This window comes from Arachis stenosperma, chromosome 3 (genome assembly GCF_014773155.1).
Source record: "Arachis stenosperma cultivar V10309 chromosome 3, arast.V10309.gnm1.PFL2, whole genome shotgun sequence".
NCBI lineage: Eukaryota > Viridiplantae > Streptophyta > Magnoliopsida > Fabales > Fabaceae > Arachis > Arachis stenosperma.
This window is the reverse complement of record NC_080379.1, coordinates 23435987-23454025: the sequence shown is the minus strand read 5'-3', so window position 1 is coordinate 23454025 and position 18039 is coordinate 23435987. Positions and strand designations below refer to the sequence as shown.

The window sequence follows — 18039 nt, the reverse complement described above, 5'->3', positions numbered from 1 at the left end:
TAATTTTTAAAAATAATATATATTATTTTATATTTTTTTATAAAATTAGTATATAATTTTTATTAATAATTAAATTTTAAATATTGACTAAAAATTAATTTTTTAAATTAAAAAAATTAATTATTAAATATAAATAAAAATAATTAATTTTTGAGTTTTTCATATATTTAAAATTTAAAATTTTAATAATTAAAAACTAATAATAATTTATATGATTTATTTTAAAATATTTTTAATAGGGGTTAAGTATATTTTTTGTTCCTGAAGTTTGACAAAAGTTTTAAAAATATCCTTAAATTTTATTTTGTTTCAATTTTGTCCCAAAAATTTTCAATTTGCATCAAATATACCCTTAACAGCTAATTTTTTAAAAAATTTAAGACCAATTCAACAACAATTTCATAAGAAGAACCCTCAACACAAGCAAATCAAACATAATTTTCATGTATTATTGTTAAATTGATCTTAATTTTTTTGAAAATTTAGCCGATAGAGATATATTTGATGCAAATCGAGAACTTTTAGGACAAAATTGAAACAAAATAAAACTTAGGGGTATTTTTAAAATTTTTGTCAAACTTCAAAGACAAAAAGTATACTTTACCCTTTTAATAGAATATATTTAATTTAAAATTATTATTCTATCCATCAATTTTATCAAAATATCTATTCAATCCAAATTTTTTTATAAAATTCTTAATTTTAAACTCTAATTCCCAAATTTAAAATCACAATCCCTAACCCTAAAACCCCCAAATCCCTAATTTCCCAAAATACAAACCCTCAACGCCCCCTACTCACGGTAACACACGCACACACCCACGGAAACGCAGAGAGAGAGAGGGAAAACGGAGAAGGGAAGAGAGGGAGGAGGAAGGAGCCGGCGCCGACGGAGCTGGCAGCCGCCGGCGCAGTCGATGCTTGCAAGGAAGAGAGGGAGAGTGAGGGCGATCGAGCTGAGAAGAAGCAGGGAATCGGTTGCAACTAACCCTGCAGCTGTGTCATGAACTGCTTCTCCAACCTCTCATCCTACACTGCCGCCATCCTCGCTCGCTTCCTATCCAGCCGTCGTTCCCTCTGCAACTTCCCCATTAAGCTAACTCTTCCTCCTACTCTCTCTCCCCGCTCTCAATTCGTGCTCGCTAGGTTTCCCTCTGGCTGCTGCTGCTACTCCTCCTCCTCTGCCAAGAAAGGCCGCAAGAAGAAGGTGGTGGAGCCTGAACCTGTGGCGTCTGTTATGGAGCACGAGGAGAAGGTCACCTTCTTTGTGGTCCGAAAAGGGGACATCGTTGGAGTATATGATACACTCGTTGATTGCCGGTCTCAAGTTGGATCCTCTGTAATTATTCTCTTTTGGAACCCTATATTATCTATAATGCTCTCTTATTCATGTTTCTAACAACTAGTTTCTCTATAATGCTCTCTTATTCATGTTTCTAACAATTAGTTTCTATTGTTGCTGCTATTCGAATTACTTTTTGTTGTTTCCCCTTTTTAGATAATTATTCTCTTCTCTGCATGATTACAATGGGTGGTGTGGTTACTTTATCTGTTTTATTGGACAGGACACTAGTGGCTATTTATGTGGTTGTTTTGTTTGTGGTTCTTGTCTCCCATGACAATAGTGAAATGTAGAAGGAATATTCAAAGGCTATTGAGAATGAGGTATTGACTTTTCCCATTGTGTTATTGTCTTGCCTTTCAGGTATGTGATCCTCCTGTTAGTGTGTACAAGGGATATTCTTTATCGAAGGACACTCAGAATTATCTTGTTTCACGTGGACTCAAGAATGCCTTGTACACAATTAGAGCTGCTGATTTGACAGAGGATTTATTGGCATGCTTGTTCCTTGCCCTTTCAAAGTATGTAACTTTTCCATTGTGTTCAATATTATTTTCATTTTGTCAAATCTGTTACTGAGCCTGACCAACATAGCATGCGAAGAAAGTTAGTATAGCTGTTAGTTGAAGGTATTCCATTTATTAAAATTTATAACTACTTCTAAGTTCTACCGATACTATTTTTTCTCTTGTCCATATTATTTATCATCTTTGATCCCACCCAAGCTTATATCGCATCCTTAACATTAATTTTGAATTGAAGGTCTTGGCCAAGTTTTGATTCAGAGTAATTTGAGTTGATAGTCGAATTTGCTCCAAGGTTGTGTAAAATATCTATTACATTCATATTAGAAGGGTATAGATGACTCTTGTGGGACATGGGAGTATTTCCTGTATGGCCTGTATGCTTCTATACTCTTGCAAGATAATATTTTCCTGTATGGCTTAAAATTCTTTCTTTTTCATTGATAGGCTCTGTTACTTTTTGATGAGATTAGAAATCCCCATTTTATCATGTATTCTTATATACTCATAGAAGGATTAGGTAGTGGGAAGTTGTATGTTGTGTTAACTTTTTTCTTTTGTAATATATCATCAAGATTTATGGCTGACACTTTTAAATAAGTATGAGGTTTATTCATTAAGCTAATCATGGATTATATGTCTCAGGATCCTGCTTCTATTGAAAGGGCCACTTCAAGTAACGATGTATCGAAAAAGAGATATGTAGAGATGCTTGAACTAGATAATGTGGTAAGTTTCCTACAATTTGGAAGTACATGGTTATTAAGAAGCCAAATATAATAGCTACATGCCTAAAAATGTTATTTATGTCAAATATGTTGTAAATTTTAAATTTGTGTTAAAATTATCAATTCTTGAGCAACTTTCATATTGAGAAAAGTTTGGATATCATTGTTATTATAGATATCTGAATTATGTTATCTTTATAATACCCATTACATGTCTTGATATTATGTTATTATAGATATACTGATGCGCATGAATCCTTTTTTTTCTTTTTGGTTGCTTGGTGCTACTGTTATTTCAACAATAACTACCATGCTTAAACCATGAGGGATTATAATAATTAAACTATTGAGTGACAGTCTACCAAAGTTACATCCACATGACATGTCACTTTTCTTTTATTTGGAAAAAAGAGGTATTTAAGGGAATGATTGAATGGTGATGCTCTTAGGGTTTTTAGTAAGATATTGACTAAAATGCACATGAAACCATGTTAGTTCAGTTGGCTTATAAATAGTTGAAAGTAGTTGCATTTTATATATAAAATATCAAGTGACACACAAGTTACACTATTTCCTTGCAGCTTGAACAAAACATGCTTTAATAATTTCTTTGCAGCTTGAACAAAGTAAATTTGTAAATTTGAGGAGAAGAAGAAACTTGAAAATTAGGGTTTATACAACTATCTCTTCAAGTACTTTATATTGTTTTATGATGTGTCATATACTATGATGTGGATGTGTGTTGTATAGTGTGTACTAGCTATTATATGTGTGATGTATATATGTTTTAATGATATGTTTTTTTTTCCTAAGTTGAAGAAGAATAAATGTAGGTGTTTATGTCTAATGTGACTTTACTTTGCATGTTAATGAAGCAGGTGTTGAGCTTTCAAATGTTTAAGTGGCTGAAATAAAAGTTCTTGAGCGTTGAGAAGAAAGAATAGCAATACCAGAAACAATCTATCCTGGCAGAGTCTAAATTGTATTGCTTTTACGCCTGTGGAACAATTTTGTTAATAGTGTCTACTTAGTGTTAGTGTATATATCACTGTATGAAACTAAGATTGAGACAAGTGTATTCATTCAACTATATTGATATGTTAGCTGGTTACTTTAATCATAACTTATCTTAATTTTTGATTATCATTTTTTATTTTTAGATTTATTTTGTGATCATCATCATTTTGGGATGTCATTATGCTTTAAAAAAAATCTCATAAAAAAAATAGGCTTTGGTCACGGTAAAAACCGTGACCATAGATAAGGCTATGGTCACGGTTTTGTGGGGTAACCATAGATAAGCTATGGTCACGGTGAAAAACCGTGACCATAGATAAGGCTATAGTCACTGTTTTAAGATGGGGGTGACCATAGAGGCTATGGTCACGGCGAAAAACCGTGACCATAGATAGGGCTATGGTCACGGTTTTAAGGAAGGGTGACCATAGAGGCTATGGTCACAGTGAAAACCGTGACCATAGATAGGGCTATGGTCACGGTTTTGAGGTGGGGTGACCATAGAGCTATGGTCACGGAAAAAACCGTGACCATAGATAAGGCTATGGTCACAGTTTTAAGGAGGGGTGACCATAGAGTCTATGGTCACGGCAAAAATCGTGACCATAGATAAGGCTATGGTCACGGTTTTAAGGTGGGGTGACCATAGAGCTATGGTCACGGCAAAAACCGTGACCATAGATAAGGCTATGGTCACGGTTTTTACGCGTGACCATAGATTAACCTATGGTCACGGTGAAAAAACGTGGCCTAAAGTGTCAGAATTTGAAAATTGAAACCGTGACCATAGAAACCGTGACCATAGATAAAAAAACCGTGACCATAGACCTATGGCCACGAGAGAATAGACCACGGTAAAAAACCGTGACCATAGGTCCAAAACCGTGACCATAGATCTATGGTCACCCTTTTTACTAGCTACCGTGACCATAGACCTTTTTTTTTGTAGTGATTGTTATTATTATTATTATTAGAAATTAAAGGTAGGAATGTAAATAATTATTTTTTATTTTGACCTGATTATGTTAATTTTTTTTATTTTTCTAGTTTTTTATAATTATAATTATTATTGTTAGAAAGTTAATTATTATTATTGTTATTAGAAATTGAATTTAAGAATTTAAACAGAATAATAATTATATTTTTAAAAATTTAGAATTATATGTAAAAATAGTCAATTAAATTTTATAATTAATTTTAGAGATTATGGTTTTAGATATTATAACATTTTTTTTTGTGTTACCGTGAATTAATAGACAACTAAGCTCAAATTGTTAATTGAATAGGAGCGTTCTTAGTTTAATAAGAATTGGAATTATGTATTAGTTGATATTGTTAATAGTGTTGTGATAGGAATGGACGTGGATGTCCATTTTCTATATGAAGTTTACATTCTCAAATTAATGAAGGTTGACAATATCTCTTTCATATACTTATAAATAGGAGGTTAACCTCCGTTAACGTGACATAACAAAAAATACCATTCTCCCCTCTTTATACACAAGCAATAATAATCTTTTTTCTCTCTTTTTCATATTACTAATTTTTATTCTCTTTTTATATATCTTACTATAATATTAGTAAATATACTAATCATATCTATTATATTATAATAATAATTGTGGTGAATATTACTATTAGAGTTATATAATTATACTTTTATATTTATTACCTCTTCCTTATTTATTTATTTATTTCACAATACGTTATCAGTATGAGACTCTGATCAAATTTTTAGGAAGACTTAGGTAACAAATTTTCATTATGTCGAAACTCTCTCATCTTGAATTCAATGATCTTGATATATCTAGAAACAATTATTTATAATGGATATTATATGCTGAAATCCATCTTGATTCAATGGATCTTTGAGATACCATTAAGGCTGAAAATAATGCATCCCAGAAGGATAAAGTCAAAGTCATGATTTTTCTTCGTCGTCATCTTGACGAAGGATTGAAAAATGAATATCTCACATTAAAAGATCCTGCATATCTTTGGAAAGACCTTGAAAAAAGATATAATCATCAAAAAACGGTAATACTTCCTCAAACCCGATATGAATGGACGCACTTGCGTTTACAAGATTTTAAATCTATAAATGAATATAATTCTGCAATGTTTCGAATTACCTCACGAATGAAATTATGTGGGGAAAAGATAACTGATCATGATATGTTGGAGAAAATTTTCTCAACCTTCCATGCCTCGAATGTGCTCCTGCAGCAGCAGTATCGAGAAAAAGGGTTTAAAAAATATTCTGAGTTAATTTCTTGCCTTCTTGTTGCTGAACGCAACAATGAGTTACTATTGAAAAATCATGAAGCGCGCCCAGCTGGCACTGCCCCATTTTCTGAAGTAAATGCGACAAATTACCCCATAAGAGGTAAATGGCAAGGTTTTAATAACAAGAAAAATTATGGAAGGAAAAGAAATTATATTCAAAAGAGAGGATCTCACCAGAAGTGGGATAAAGAAAGAAATATCGGGCAAAATAAATCAACAGAGGATAAGTATTTTCGTTGTGATGGAAAGGGTCATTGGTCACGTACCTGCCGTACCCCAAGGCACCTAGTTGATCTTTACCAGGCATCTTTGAAAAAGGACGACAAGAAAAAAGAGTCAAATTTCGTTTCAAATGATGCTAAAAATTCCACCACTCATTATGATTTATCTGATTTCTTTGAGGATCCTGAAGAAAATATTGGTCATTTGATCAATGATGGAATAGTTTAATGTGTGAGATTGTTAAGCATTCATGTAAATAAATAATGTAAAGAACTTATTGTTAAGTTTTATTTTCTATGTATTTAAGTTTCAAATATGATGTATATAAATAATGAAATATTAATGTTTATGAATTTTGAAATCATTAAATGTGTCATGTTTTAAAATAAAATTTTAGTATATGACATTATTTTTATGTACAGTATTTTTTAGAAAAATAATTCTGATCAAGTATTCAATTTAACTGTGCATACTACTCATTTTATTATTATTTGTCTTTGAAGAGAATGGCAAGGATATATAATGAAGATGTATGCCTTGCGGATAGTGCAAGTTCGCACACTATTCTCAAAAGTGATATATATTTTACCCATCTTGTGCCAAAAGAAGAATGTGTTAATACTATTATTGACTCAGGCAATGTGATTGAAGGCTCTGGAAGAGTTATAATTTTGTTTCCCGGAGGAACAAAATTCATAATAAATAATGCACTATTGTCTACCAAGTCTCGAAAAAATTTGTTGAGCTTTAAAGATATTCGCCGAAATGGATATCATATTGAGACTATGAACGAGGGAAGTCATGAGTACTTATGTATCACAACTCATGATTCAAATAAAAATGTTATATTAGAGAAGTTGCCCTCACTTTCATCCGGGTTATATTATACCAAAATTAGTGCAATTGAATCACATGCCACTGTAAACCAGAAGTTTACTAGTCCAAATGAATTCATAACTTGGCACGACCGATTGGGTCATCCGGGAACAACCATGATGAGGAGAATTATTGAAAACTCTCATGGACATTCACTAAAGAACCAGAAGATTCTTAAAACTAGTGAATTTTGTTGTGCTGCATGTTCTCAGGAAAAGTTAATTTTAAGGCCATCACCAGTAAAGATTGCGTTTGAGTCCTTGAATTCCTAGAAAGGATTCAAGGTGATATATGTGGACCTATTCATCCACCATGTGAATCTTTTAGATATTTTATGGTCCTGATAGATGCATCTTCGAGATGGTCACATGTGTGCTTATTATCCTCTCGCAACCTGGCGTTTGCGAGGTTACTGGCTCAAATTATTCGATTAAAAGCACAATTTCCAGAAAATCCAATCAAAACAATTCGTCTTGATAATATTGGTAAATTTACTTCCCAAGCTTTTGATGCTTATTTTATGGCTAATAGAATAAGTGTTGAACATCCAGTAGCTTATGTTCACACACAAAATGGGTTAGCAGAATCACTTATTAAACGCCTCCAATTAATTGCTAGACCCTTACTTATGAGAACAAATCTCCCAACCTCGGTTTGAGAGTATGCTGTTTTACATGCCGCAGCACTTATTCGTTTGAGGCCAACGAGTTATCATCAGTTCTCTCCTATGCAATTAGCTTTTGGCCAGCAGACAAATATTTCCCATTTAAGAATATTTGGGTGTGCGATATATGTTCCCATTGCACCACCTAATCGCACCAAAATGGGACCCCAAAGAAAATTAGGAATATATGTTGGATATGATTCTCCCTCTATAGTGAGGTATCTTGAAATACAAACTGGGGATGTATTTAAAGCCCAGTTTGCGGATTGTCATTTTGATGAATCAAAATTTCCAACATTAGGGGGAGAGAATAAGCTTCCTGAAAAGGAACTTAATTGGAAATCATTGATGCATTTAGATCCTCGATCAGGGCAATGTGAACTAGAAGTTCAAAAGATTATACATTTGCAAAGAATAGCAAATGAATTGCCTGATGCATTTTTCGATACAAAGAGGATAACCAAATCTTATATACCAGCAGAAAATGCCCCAATTCGGATTGATGTCCCAGTAGGACAAGTAGCCGCTGAAGCAAATTCACGCCAGAAGCGTGGTAGGCCTGTCGATTTCAAAGACAAAAATCCTCGAAAGAGAAAAGAGGTAAATACTATTCCTGTTGAAAAAGACATAGTAGAGACACCTGCAGTTGTCCAAAATTCTGATATAGTTTTAACGCCAGAAGACATTCAGGTACCTAAAAATTGTGAAATTGACGAGATCTCGATAAATTATGTCTTTACAGGAGAGAAATGGGACCGAAATATGACAATTATTAATGAAATATTTGCATATAATGTGGCATTAAATATCATGCATGAAAGTAAGGATCTTGAGCCAAGATCAGTCGAAGAATGTCGATAAAGGAATGATTGGCCAAAATGGAAAGAAGCCATGAAGGCTGAATTAGACTCACTTGCAAAACGTGAAGTCTTTGGACTTGTAGTCCGTACACCTGAAGATGTAAAACCTATTGGATACCGATGGGTATTTGTGAGAAAACAAAATGAGAAAAATGAAGTTGTGCGCTACAAAGCCCGACTTGTGACACAAGGTTTTTCACAAAGGCCCGGTATAGATTATGAAGAAACGTATTCCCTTGTAGTGGATGCGATAACATTGCGTTATTTGGTCAGTTTATCTGCATATCATAAACTGCATATGCATTTAATGGATGTGGTAACAGCCTATTTATACGGTTCATTAGATCGGGATATCTATATAAAAGTCCCTGAAGGACTAAAGATATCTGAACCATCCAATGAATATTCACAAGGGTTATACTCAGTTAAATTACAAAGATCTTTATATGGTCTAAAGCAATCTGGACGAATGTGGTATAATCGTCTTACTGAGTATCTGGTCAAAAACGGATTCAAGAATGATGATATCTGTCCATGTGTTTTCATAAAGAAAACTGCATGTGGATTCATTATTATTGCTGTGTACGTTGATGATTTAAATATCATTGGAACTCTTGAAGAGATTCCAACAATTATAAAAACTCTAAAAGAAGAGTTTGAGATGAAAGATCTTGGAAGAACTAAATTTTGTCTCGGCCTGCAGATCGAGCATATAAAAAATGGGATCTTTATTCATCAAACAACATACACAGAGAAAATCTTGAAGAGGTACTAGTGTCCAATTTATTTTTGAAAACCCAATTTATTTTTGAAAACCACTTAGTACCCGCTACCTTCTTACCATTTGGATGAGGTACTAGTGTCCAAACCTCATTCTTGTCAAATTGAACTAGCTCTTCTTGCATGAATTTGACCCAAGAGGGGTCTTCAAGAGCTTGCTTCATATTGTTAGGCTCCATTTGAGACAAGAAAGCAAAAATGCTTTGTTTGGATTGCTTCTTGGTTGAGGATCTTGTTGTAACACCTTGGGAGGGATCACCAATGATAAAATTATGAGGATAACCCTTCATGGAATTCCATTCTCTTGGTTTTCAGAGTAAGGTTGAACTTTGATGAGCTTCAGCAAACTGGTCTGTTCTAGAATCTCTGACTGGTTCAGGAGACAAAACTGAAATGTCTCCTCCATCCTGATGAGACAAATCTGGACGGACAGGTTCTTCACTTGGGATAGCATTGGGACTTTCTTGACTTGGTTGATGGTTCAAATCTGCTTCACTACCTGTATCATCATCTAAAGGAGCACTAGGAATTGAATTAGTATCACAAAAGGACACATGTATGGATTCCTCTATGGTTCTATGTTCCTTGAGGTAAATTCTAAATGCTTTGCTAGTGGTAGAGTATCCAACAAACATTCCTTCATAGGATTTTGGATCAAATTTACTAAGATTCTCTTTATTGTTAAGTACAAAGCATTTGCATCCAAAAATGTGAAAATACTTAAGATTTGGTGGGATTCCTTTCCATAACTCATAAGGAGTTTTCTTTAAACCCTTCCTAATGATTGTCCTATTCAAAATATAACAAGTTGTATTTACAGCTTCAACCCACAAAAATTTTGGAGCATCATTTTCACAAAGCATAGCCATAGTCATCTCTTGAAGGCTTCTATTCCTTCTTTCAACTTCCCCATTTTGTTGAGGAGTTCTAGGGCATGAAAGTTATGTGCAATTCTAAAATTATCACAAAATTTTTCAAAGTCTTTATTTTCAAATTCTTTTTCATGATCACTTCTCAAATGGGCAATTTTCAAATCTTTTTCATTCTGAATTCTTTTGCAAAGAGTTGAAAAAGCATGGAAAGCATCATTCTTATGAGCAAAGAAGAGTACTGGTGCGCGAAATTGTGAACTATACTTTTTCACAACTCTCATAATCCCTGGTAATGGCTCCAAAAACTTGGTGCGCTCAATACCATGGCATTACACAACTTCGCACAACTAACCAGCAAGTGCACTGGGTCGTCCAAGTAATAAACCTTACGTGAGTAAGGGTCGATCCCACGGAGATTGTTAGTATTGAAGCAAGCTATGGTCATCTTGTAAATCTTAGTCAGGCAAACTCAGATATATATGGTGATGAACGAAAATAACATAAAAGATAAAGATAGTGATACTTATGTAATTCATTGGTAGGAACTTCAGATAAGCGCATGAAGATGCCTTCCCTTCCGTCTCTCTGCTTTCCTACTGTCTTCATCCAACCCTTCTTACTCCTTTCCATGGCAAGCTCGTATAGGGTCTCACTGTTGTCAGCAGCTACCTCCCATCCGCGCAGTGAAAGCTAATGCACACACTCTGTCACAGTGCTGCCAATCACCGGTTTGGTTCCCTCCCCTACCGGAATAGAATAACTCTTTTGTGTCTGTCACTAACGCCCAGTAGGTTACAGGTTTGAAGCACGTCACAGTCATTCAATCATTGGATCCTACTCAGAATACCACAGACAAGGTTAGACCTTCCGGATTCTCTTGAATGCTGCCATCAGTTCTTGCCTATACCACGAAGACTCTGATCTCACGGAATGGCTGGCTCGTTTGTCAGGCGAGCACTCGTTTGTCAGGCGATCAACCATGCATCGTGCAATCAGAAATCCAAGAGATATTCACTAAGCCTCAGATGCTTGTAGAACAAGAATGGTTGTCAGTCACCTTGTTCATGGGTGAGAATGGTGATGGGCGTCAATCATCACCTTCATCATGTTGAAGAACAAGTGATATCTTGGTAAAAGAACAAGTGGAATTGAATGGAAGAACAATAGTAATTGCATTAATACTCGAGGTACAGCAGAGCTCCACACCTTAATCTATGGTGTGTAGAAACTCCACCGTTGAAAATACATAAGAACAAGGTCTAGGCATGGCCGAATGGCCAGCCTCCCAAAGAGGGTTTAATCATCAAAACATGATCCAAAGATTTTTAATACAATAGTAAAAGGTCCTACTTATAAGAAACTAGTAGCCTAGGGTGTACAGAAATGAGTAAATGACATAAAAATCCTCTTCCGGGCCCACTTGGTGTGTGCTTGGGCTGAGCAATGAAGCAATTTCGTGTAGAGACTCTTCTTGGAGTTAAACGCCAGCTTTAGTGCCAGTTTGGGCGTTTAACTCCCATTTGGGTGCCAGTTCCAGCGTTTAACGCTGGGATTTCTTGAGGTGACTTTGAACGCCGGTTTGGGCCATCAAATCTTGGGCAAAGTATGGACTATTATATATTGCTGGAAAGCCCAGGATGTCTACTTTCCAACGCCGTTGAGAGCGCGCCAATTGGGCTTCTGTAGCTCCAGAAAATCCGCTTTGAGTGCAGGGAGGTCAGAATCCAACAGCATCTGCAGTCCTTTTGAGTCTCTGGATCAGATTTTTGCTCAGGTCCCTCAATTTCAGCCAGAAAATACCTGAAATCACAGAAAAACACACAAACTCATAGTAAAGTCCAGAAAAGTGAATTTTAACTAAAAACTAATAAAAATATACTAAAAACTAACTATATCATACCAAAAACATACTAAAAACAATGCCAAAAAGTATACAAATTATCCGCTCATCACAACACCAAACTTAAATTGTTGCTTGTCCTCAAGCAACTGAAAATCAAATAAGATAAAAAGAAGAGAATATGCAATGAACTCCAAAAACATCCATGAAGATCAGTATTAATTAGATGAGCGGGGCTTTTACTTTTTGCCTCTGAATAGTTTTGGCATCTCACTCTATCCCTTGTAATTCAGAATGATTGGCTTCTTTAGGAACTTAGAATCCAGATAGTGTTAATGATTCTCCTAGTTAAGTATGATGATTCTTGAACATAGCTATTTCTTGAGTCTTGGCTGTGGCCCAAAGCACTCTGTCTTCCAGTATTACCACCGGATACATACATGCCACAGACACATAATTGGGTGAACCCTTTTCAGATTGTGACTCAGCTTTGCTAAAGTCCCCAATTAGAGGTGTCCAGGGTTCTTAAGCACACTCTTATTTGCCTTGGATCACAACTCTTATTCTTTCTTTTTCTTTCTCTTTCTCTTTTTTTTTTCTCTCTTTTTTTTTCGGTCTTTTTTTTTCGGTCTTTTTTTTTTCTTTTTCTTGCTTCAAGAATCATTTTTAATGATTTTTCAGATCCTCAGTAACATGTCTCCTTTTTCATCATTCTTTCAAGAGCCAACATTCATGAACCACAAATTCAAAAGACATATGCACTGTTTAAGCATACATTCAGAGAACAAAAATATTGCCACCACATCAAAAATAATTAAACTATTATAAAATTCAGAATTCATGCAATTCTTTCCTTTTCAATTAAGCACGTTTTTATTTAAGAGAGGTGATGGATTCATAGGACATTCATAACTTTAAGACATAGACACTAAGACACTAATGATCATAAGACACAAACATGGATAAACATAAAGCATAATTTTCGAAAAAAAAACAGAAGAACAATAACAAGGAAATCAAAGAACGGGTCCACCTTAGTGATGGCGGCTCTTTCTTGCTCTTGAAGATCCTATGGAGTGCTTGAGCTCCTCAATGTCTCTTCCTTGTCTTTGTTGCTCCTCCCTCATGATTCTTTGATCTTCTCTAATTTCATGAAGGATGATGGAGTGTTCTTGATGCTCCACCCTCAGTTGTCCCATGTTGGAACTTAGTTCTCCTAGGGAGGTGTTTAGTTGCTCCCAATAGTTTTGTGGAGGAAAATTCATCCCTTGAGGAATCTCAGGGATCTCATGATGAGTGAGATCTCTTGTGTACTCCATCCTTTTCTTGGTGATGGGCTTGTCCTCATCAATGGGAATGTCTCCCTCTATGTCAACTCCAACTGAATAACAGAGGTGACAAATGAGATGAGGAAAGGCTAACCTTGCCAAGGTGGAGGTCTTGTCCGCCACCTTATAGAGTTCTTGGGCTATAACCTCATGAACCTCTATTTCTTCTCCAATCATGATACTATGGATCATGATGGCCCGGTCTATGGTAACTTCAGACCGGTTGCTAGTGGGGATGATTGAGCGTTGTATGAACTCTAACCATCCTCTAGCCACGGGCTTGAGGTCATGCCTTCTCAATTGGACCGGCTTTCCTCTTGAATCTTGCTTCCATTGTGCGCCCTCTTCACATATGACTGTGAGGACTTGGTCCAACCTTTGATCAAAGTTGACCCTTCTAGTGTAAGGATGCTCATCTCCTTGCATCATAGGCAAGTTGAACGCCACCCTCACACTCTCCGGACTAAAATCCAAGTATTTCCCCCGAACCATAGTGAGATAATTCTTTGGATTCGGGTTCACACTTTGGTCATGGTTCTTTGTGATCCATGCATTGGCATAGGACTCTTGAACCATCAAGATTCCGACTTGTTGAAAGGGGTTGGTAAGAACTTCCCAGCCTCTTCTTCGGATCTCATGGCGGATCTCCGGATATTCACTCTTTTTGAGTGAAAAGGGGACCTCGGGGATCACCTTCTTCAAGGCCACAACTTCATAGAAGTGGACTTGATGCACCCTTGAGAGGAATCTATCCATCTCCCATGACTCGGAGGTGGAAGCTTTTGCCTTCCCTTTCCTCTTTTTAGAGGTTTCTCCGGCCTTGGATGCCATAAATGGTTATGAAAAAGCAACGCTTTTACCACACCAAACTTAAAATGTTTGCTCGTCCTCGAGCAAAAGAAGAAAGAAGAGAGTAGAAGAAGAAGAAATGAGGAAGAGGGGGAAGGTGGTGTGTTCGGCCAAGAAGGGTAAGAAAGGGGGGTTTAGGTTGTGTGAAAATGAAGAGTTGAAGAAGGGTATATATAGGAGAGAGGGGGGTAAAGGTTCGGCCATTATGAGTGGGTTTGGGAGGGAAAGTGGTTTGAATTTGAAGGGTGAGGGTGGTGGGGTTTTATGAAGGATGGATGTGAGTGGTGAAGAGAAAGATGGGATTTGATAGGTGAGGGGTTTTTGGGGAAGAGGTGTTGAGGTGATTGGTGAATGGGGGAAGAAGAGAGAGAGTGATGGTAGGGTCCTGTGGGGTCCACAGATCCTGTAGTGTCAAGGAAAAGTCATCCCTGCACCAAATGTTGCTCAAAATCACGTTTTGAGCCATTTCTGGCGTTAAACGCCGGGCTGGTGCCCATTCCTGGCGTTTAACGCCAGGTTCTTGCCCTTTACTGGCGTTTAACGCCAGTCTGGTGCCCCTTTCTGGCGTTAAACGCCCAGAATGGTGCCAGACTGGGCGTTAAACGCCCAACAGCTAACATTACTGGCGTTTGAACGCCAGTTTCTTCTCCTCCAGGGTGTGCTGTTTTTCTTCCTGTTTTTCATTCTGTTTTTGCTTTTTTCATTTTTTTTGTGACTTCTTATGATCATCAACCTACAAAAGAGATAAAATAACAAAAGAAAATAATTAATTATAAAACATTGGGTTGCCTCCCAACAAGCGCTTCTTTAATGTCATTAGCTTGACAGAGGACTCTCATGGAGCCTCAGAAATGCTCAGAACCGTGTGAAACCTCCCAACACCAAACTTAAAGTTTGAATGTGGGGTTTCAACACCAAACTTAGAGTTTGGTTGTAGCCTCCCAACACCAAACTTAGAGTTTGACTGTGGGGGCTCTGTTTGGCTCTGTTTTGAGAGGAGCTCTTCATGCTTCCTCTCCATGATGATAGAGGGATGTCCTTGGGCTTTAAACACCAAGGATTCTTCATTCACTTGAATGATCAACTCTCCTCTATCAACATCAATCACAGCCTTTGCTGTGGCTAGGAAGGGTCTGCCAAGGATGATGGATTCATCCATGCACTTCCCAGTCTCTAGGACTATGAAGTCAGTAGGGATGTAATGGTCTTCAATCTTCACCAAAACATTCTCTACAAGTCCATGAGCTTGTTTTCTTGAGTTGTCTGCCATCTCTAATGAGATTCTTGCAGCTTGCACCTCTAAGATCCCTAATTTCTCCATTACAGAGAGGGGCATGAGGTTTACACTTGACCCTAAGTCACACAAGGCTTTCTTGAAGGTCATGGTGCCTATGGTACAAGGTATAGAAAACTTCCCAGGATCCTGCCTCTTTTGAGGCAGTTTCTGCCTAGACAAGTCATCCAGTTCTTTGGTGAGCAAGGGAGGTTCATCCTCCCAAGTCTCATTTCCAAATAACTTGTCATTTAGTTTCATGATTGCTCCAAGGTATTTAGCAACTTGCTCTTCAGTAACATACTCATCCTCTTCAGAGGAAGAATACTCATCAGAGCTCATGAATGGCAGAAGTAAGTCCAATGGAATCTCTATGGTCTCATTTTGAGCCTCAGATTCCCATTGGAACTCAGAGGAGATTGGTACACGCCCACTGAGGTCTTCCTCAGTGGCGTCCTCCTCCTCTCTTTCCTCTCCACATTCGGCCATGGTTATGGCTTTGCACTCTCCTTTTGGATTTTCTTCTGCATTACTTGGGAGAGTACTAGGAGGGAGTTCAGTAATTTTCTTGCTCAGCTGACCCACTTGTCCTTCCAAATTTCTGATGGAGGACCTTGTTTCATTCATGAAACTTTGAGTGGTCTTTATTAGATCAGAGACCATTGTTGCTAAGTCAGAAGTATTCTGCTTAGAACTCTCTGTCTGTTGCTGAGAAGATGATGGAAAAGGCTTGCCATTGCTAAACCTGTTTCTTCCACCATTATTGTTATTGAAACCTTGTTGAGGTCTCTCTTGATTCTTCCATGAGAGATTTGGGTGATTTCTCCATGAAGAATTGTAGGTATTTCCATAGGGTTCTCCTAGGTAATTCACCTCTTCCATGGAAGGGTTCTCAGGATCATAAGCTTCTTCCTCAGATGAAGCATCCTTAGTACTGTTTGGTGCATTTTGCATTCCAGACAGACTTTGAGAAATCAAATTGACTTGTTGAGTCAATATCTTATTCTGAGCCAGTATGGCATTCAGAGCATCAATCTCAAGAACTCCTTTCTTCTGACTAGTCCCATTATTCACAGGATTCCTTTCAGAAGTGTACATGAATTGGTTATTTGCAACCATTTCAATCAGCTCTTGAGCTTCTGCAGGCGTCTTCTTCAGATGAAGAGATCCTCCAGCAGAGCTATCCAAAGACATCTTGGATAGTTCAGAGAGACCATCATAGAAAATACCTATGATGCTCCATTCAGAAAGCATGTCTGAAGGACATTTTCTGATTAATTGCTTGTATCTTTCCCAAGCTTCATAGAGGGATTCTCCATCCTTCTGTCTGAAGGTTTGGACTTCCACTCTAAGCTTACTCCATCTTTGTGGTGGAAAGAACTTTGCCAAGAAGGCATTGACTAGCTTTTCCCAAGAGTCCAGGCTTTCTTTAGGTTGAGAATCCAACCATATTCTAGCTCTGTCTCTTACAGCAAAAGGGAATAGCATCAGTCTGTAGACCTCAGGGTTAACCCCATTAGTCTTGACTGTGTCACAGATTTGCAAGAATTCAGCTAAAAACTGATGAGGATCTTCCATTGGAAGTCCATGGAACTTGCAATTCTGTTGCATTAGAGAAACTAATTGAGGCTTAAGCTCAAAGTTGTTTGCTCCAATGGCAGGGATAGAGATGCTTCTCCCATAAAAATCAGGAGTAGGTGCAGTAAAGTCACCCAGCACCTTCCTTGCATTGTTGGCATTGTTGTTGTTTTCGGCTGCCATGGGTTCTTCTTCCTTGAAGAATTCGGTCAGGTCCTCTAAAGAGAGTTGTGCTTTGGCTTCTCTTAGCTTTCTCTTCAAGGTCCTTTCGGGTTCAGGGTCAGCTTCAACAAGAATGCCTTTGTCTCTGCTCCTGCTCATATGAAAGAGAAGAGAACAAGAAAATATGGAATCCTCTATGTCACAGTATAGAGATTCCTTGAAATGTCAGAGGAAAAGAGAAATAGAAAGAAGAAGGGGAAGAAGAATTCGAACTTTAATTAGATAAGGTTCGAATTGTGCATTTAGAAGGAGTGGTACTCCATAAATAGAAGGATGTGAGAAGGAGGGAAGAGGATTTTCGAAAATTCAATTAAAAGATTTTGAAAACATTTTGAAAATTTGATTGATAATTTTCGAAAATTGAAAGTGGAAGAGAAATCAAGTGATTTTTGAAAAAGATTTTGAAATTAGAAGTCAAAAAGATTTGATTGAAAACTATTTTGAAAAAGATGAGGTTAAAAGATTTGATTGAAAAGTTATGGTTTTAAAAAGATGTGATTGAGAAGATATGATTTGAAAACAATTTTAGAAGATATGATTTGAAAACAATTTGAAAAAGATATGATTTTGAAAATTAATGACTTGCCTAACAAGAAAAGATATGATTCAAACATTAAACCTTTCTCAACAGAAAAGGCATCAAATTTGAGATGTTCAATCAAATCATTAATTGTTAGTAAGTATCTTTGAAAAAGGAAAGAAATTGATTTTGAAAACATTTGATTGAAAAGATTTGATTTGAAAAAGATTTGATTTTGAAAAACTTGAAAAAAATTGA

At 36.7% G+C, this 18039-nt stretch overlaps 1 protein-coding gene and 1 non-coding gene across 2 annotated transcripts; both read left to right on the top strand.

Annotated features, from left to right (window-relative positions):
* The first annotated feature begins 1003 nt into the window (after window positions 1–1003).
* LOC130965686 (uncharacterized) lies at window positions 1004–2839 on the top strand. Its single transcript, XM_057890444.1, has 4 exons — window positions 1004–1339; window positions 1706–1867; window positions 2512–2595; window positions 2831–2839. Exons 1-4 carry the CDS (start codon window positions 1004–1006, stop codon window positions 2837–2839), a joined length of 591 nt encoding a protein of 196 aa, XP_057746427.1.
* A 13870-nt stretch (window positions 2840–16709) lies between these two features.
* LOC130972566 (small nucleolar RNA R71) lies at window positions 16710–16817 on the top strand. The gene has a single exon (XR_009083728.1). It is a non-coding gene; the product is annotated as a small nucleolar RNA R71 (small nucleolar RNA).
* The last annotated feature ends 1222 nt before the right edge of the window (window positions 16818–18039 follow it).